The following is a 4,210-nucleotide window of genomic DNA, read 5'->3' on the forward strand; positions in this document are numbered from 1 at the left end:
CGAAAAACGACCGCATTTGAAGAAGAAAAAACCGCTTTATCATCACGACAATGCGCCTGTTCATTTATGCTTAGTTGCACAAGCAAAATTGCATGAAATCGGATTCTAATTGGTTCCTCAGCCACCGTATTCACCAGACCTGGCCCCCAGCGACTATTGTTCCCTAACCTGAAGAGATGGCTCACCGGTAAGCGTTTTTACGCAAATGAGGAGCTCATAGCTGAAACTGAGGCGTATTTTGGAGACCTTCCGGTCGAGTACTTTTCGGACGGTATCAAAAAGTTAGAAAATCGTTGGACTCGCTGTATCGACCTAAAAGGAGAGTATGTTGAAAAATAAAACCGACTTTGGCCAAAAAAACGTCTCCGTGTTTCATTTTTCAGGGACTTATCAGACTGCCTAGTATATCAAGCTTAAGAAATGGGTTTTATCGAATAAAGCGTAACATTAGAAAGGTAAATTATTGATTACTTGTAACATATCCTATTAGAATGAATATTATAAGAAGTTCGATGTTATAAATACGAGAATGCATGGGTTATCGGCTAGTAAGAAATGTGGCTGCTTCAGTTATCCGCACTTCGATGTGTGAGTGATCGGCAATAGCGTTTAGGAAAAAACATTTTTGCTGAGAACGAAGAACACAACAGCTTACTAGTATATGTAAACTACTGTCCATTTTCCGACAACCCATGCATTGACGAAGACTGGCACATTGACCTTAGCGGAATATTTTTCCTACAAAGAGGAATTTTCAACAAAAAAGATGAAATTTTAACCAAGTAGCCAAAAATTAAATTGCTAAAATTTCAGTTTAAAAATGTAATTTCAACAAAAAAGTTAAATTTTCCATCTAAAAAGATCTACGAATTTTCAACAGAATAGTTAAATTTTCAACCGAAGAGGTGAGTATATCTCTCTTTTATCAAACTAGTTAAATTTATAAGCAAAAGAGATGGATTTAAAAAAAAAATAATTCAACTTTGTCCAAATAATTGAATTTTTAAGCCATAAAGATGAATTTGTAGTAAAGAAGTCCAATTTCTACCAAAAAGATGACTTTCCTACTATAAAAGATCGATTATGAGTCCAAAAGGACCAATTTAAAAAAAATCAATAAAAATCAGTTAAAAATAGATAAATTTACAAGCCGAAAACGAAAATTTTCAACCCGAAAAGTGGAATTGGTAGCAAAAAAAAATTAATTTTCAACCAGTTGAATTAAACGAAAAAAAACAATTTTTAAACATAATAGTGGAATTCTCAACCAAATAGAATTCAAGGGATTTCCAGGGATCCAACGAGTTTTTATGAACGGTGTATGTACCAAATTTCAAGAATGGTATTGAATCAATTGAATCAATATAAAAGTCCTTTCAACCGCCAAAACAGGATTTAATTAGCGTATTTTTTAAAAATAATTGGAAAAATAAAACTTAGGTCTAATCGAAATGCAAAAATACTTGCCTACAACTGTTGGTTCTAAATCCACCATTACAGCACGAGGCACCATTTTTCCACTGCTGGTTTCGTTAAAAAATGTGTTAAAGCAGTCGCTCGAGTATGTCATTTTTTTATCAGGAGGCATTTTGCCATCAGGTTCTATTCCATGTTCTAAGCAGTATAATTCCCAACAGGAATTTCCCATTTGGACTCCGGCTTGACCGACATGCACTGATATACACTCACGCTATCATAAAAAAGTTTTGCCATTAAAATTCATGTTTTTTCTATTTTTTTCTACTACTATTTATTTTACTGGTATTTAAAGCAAATATTTTATTTAAAATCCCTCCCTAGTGTTGAAAGTAAGTTAGATTAGTTTGCGTGAAAGAAAAAAAAATGTACCATTTTGACAAAAATTTCTAAACAAATTGGCCAAGAATATAAACTGAAGATTTTGCAGGTATCATTCACAAGAAATGGTGAGAAATAAATTTATATAAAAAAACTGGTTAATTTTGAAGACTGTATCAAAATCCCATGACTGTAAAACTAAAGTTGTTGACTGCCGTCACCGTGGAAACCGAAATAAAAATCAAAACCTTCATTTATTGTAAGGCGAATAAGAAATTGACTTCAGGATACTGTCATTTTGAATTGATTAATTAAAAAAAAAAATCTAGCAGTAACGATTTAAAAATGCGTCTTTCAACCAATTTTTAAATATTTTGTTTTTCAATGTTTTGTAAATATAATGGAAAATGAATAATTTCGAAAGAAGGCATTTTAAATTAAAAAAGTATGTATTGAACGATTTTTAAACGAAATCATCCCATATTCACAAAATTTTAGATTAATGCAAAATTTTGGAAAAGGAGAATATTTCGAATGGAATAAAAAGAAATTGAACTTTTATTATTTCTAAATGAATTCGTTTAAAATGAAACATTTTTTATCAGATGCTTTCAAAATTGAAAATTTTCAGGCTTAAATTCTGAAAATCGGACAATATAATTAGAAAACTATTTATGACAAATTTATAACAAATCAATTCGACTTCCAACAATAAAGTAGTTAATTTTTTATCCAGAAAGCCGAATTTTTAACCAAAAAATTGCAGTTTATGAAGAATTTTTAACAAAAAAGATATGGGTTTTCTACCATTAAATATTGATTTTCTCCAAAAAGTCCAATATTCAACCAGTTAAATCATATTAATGATTATACGAAATGATTATGCATTAGAATTATATGAATTTTTAACCAGAAAATAGTTTTAAAAATGGTTTAAATTGAACATTTTTATTTTGAATTAAAGAATCTCGAAATTAAATGTATTACTTAAAATTTAAAGTAATTGGGATTGTATTATTTATAATTAAAAGCCTTCAAAATTAAATATAATAAAATAAAAAACTTTTGAATATAAACAATTTTCAATTTGAAGCGATTGAAGTTGAACAATTTGAAATTCAACACAAAATTGAATATTTAAAAGATAAACTTCCAACATTCTGAAATTCTAGAATCTTAAATTGTTTTTATATTTAAAAAATCAAAAGTTAATATTAAAATTGATTAGACAAATTTTTCTTAGATCGAAAAGTAATTTCACCGTCATTTTCATAGCTCGCAATGTAAACATTTTCAATTAGAATCCTTTAAAAAACCTTCGAAATATAATTAATTTTGAATCGGAAACATGAAAAAATGTCTACTATGGAACGTTCAAAATTTCACGAATCCGAACTTCATTAGAAAATTTAAAGCATTCTTAGGCGCCAAGAATTGTGATATCAAAACTTCTTTTTAATTATTTTTTTTTATACTTATTAATTCTTAAAATTTTCAAATTTGATATTTTTAGGGTTTAAATGATATTTGTTTAATCTTGAACTATAAAAATGGGACAATTAAAAATGAAAAAAATAATACAAAACAAGATTGCTATATAGTACCTATATATTATTCTATAATGTCTGACATTATACAATTTTAGGCCTTTCAATTCGAAATTGTTTTTTTTTTTAGTTGAGGTTGAAATGTTTAATATTTTGGAACATTTTCGAATTAAAAAAAAATTTGAAGGTATAGTTTTAAAATCTTCTCATTTTTAAAGCTTGAATTTGAGAAATTATTGATATAATTTTTCATTGTTTTCAAAGCTTCCAATATGAAATTCTGCAATTTTGAAAGATTTAGGAATGAAACTGTCCTGACATTTTTAATTTTTAAATTTGAAACTAAAAAATATTGTCGAATTCAAGCATTTGAATCTTTCCGCCCCCCCCCCCTTCCGCCTATTGTCAGACCTGTTAGCATTCAAAACTAATGAAGTCAAACTTACAGTTATAAAAATGAAACAATTCCAAACTTTGTTTAAAAATTGAAGCATTTTCAAATGAATGATCGAATTGTGAGATTATTATACCTAACTTTAATTTGAACAATTACACGAATCAATATTTTTTAAAATTAAGATCATTTTAAATCTTATTTAATATGTATTATAAACATTAAAGCACTTTTTTTTCTTCATTCAATCTTATAGTACTAATTGTTACATTTAATTTTTGTAGCAGTAAATTAAAAATTTTCTGTAATTAATTATTACAAATCACTTTAAACTGCCATTGTATGAAATACAATAAATTAATTTTTATTGTAAAGTACATTTTTTTAATATTTGAAAATTAATCGAGTGCACTTCGAATTTCGATATATCGAACGCATGCGCAGCAGCTATATTCCTGTATCAGCTTTAGTG

General features: G+C 27.8%; 1 protein-coding gene across 1 annotated transcript in view; it reads right to left on the reverse strand.

Moving 5' to 3' along the window:
- The window catches only part of LOC117169401 (tubulin alpha-1C chain-like), a 14,401-nt gene extending 12,370 nt beyond the window's left edge, over window positions 1-2,031 (reverse strand). Inside the window, exons 1-2 of the mRNA XM_033355770.1 lie at window positions 1,849-2,031; window positions 1,468-1,690 (exon numbers count right to left, since the gene is read on the reverse strand). Of these exons, the coding sequence (XP_033211661.1) occupies window positions 1,468-1,690; window positions 1,849-1,851 (226 nt within the window). The 5' untranslated portion in view covers window positions 1,852-2,031. The remainder of the gene's footprint in view (window positions 1-1,467; window positions 1,691-1,848) is intronic.
- Between the last annotated feature and the right edge of the window lie 2,179 nt (window positions 2,032-4,210).

Source organism: Belonocnema kinseyi, chromosome 3, assembly GCF_010883055.1.
Source record: "Belonocnema kinseyi isolate 2016_QV_RU_SX_M_011 chromosome 3, B_treatae_v1, whole genome shotgun sequence".
NCBI lineage: Eukaryota > Metazoa > Arthropoda > Insecta > Hymenoptera > Cynipidae > Belonocnema > Belonocnema kinseyi.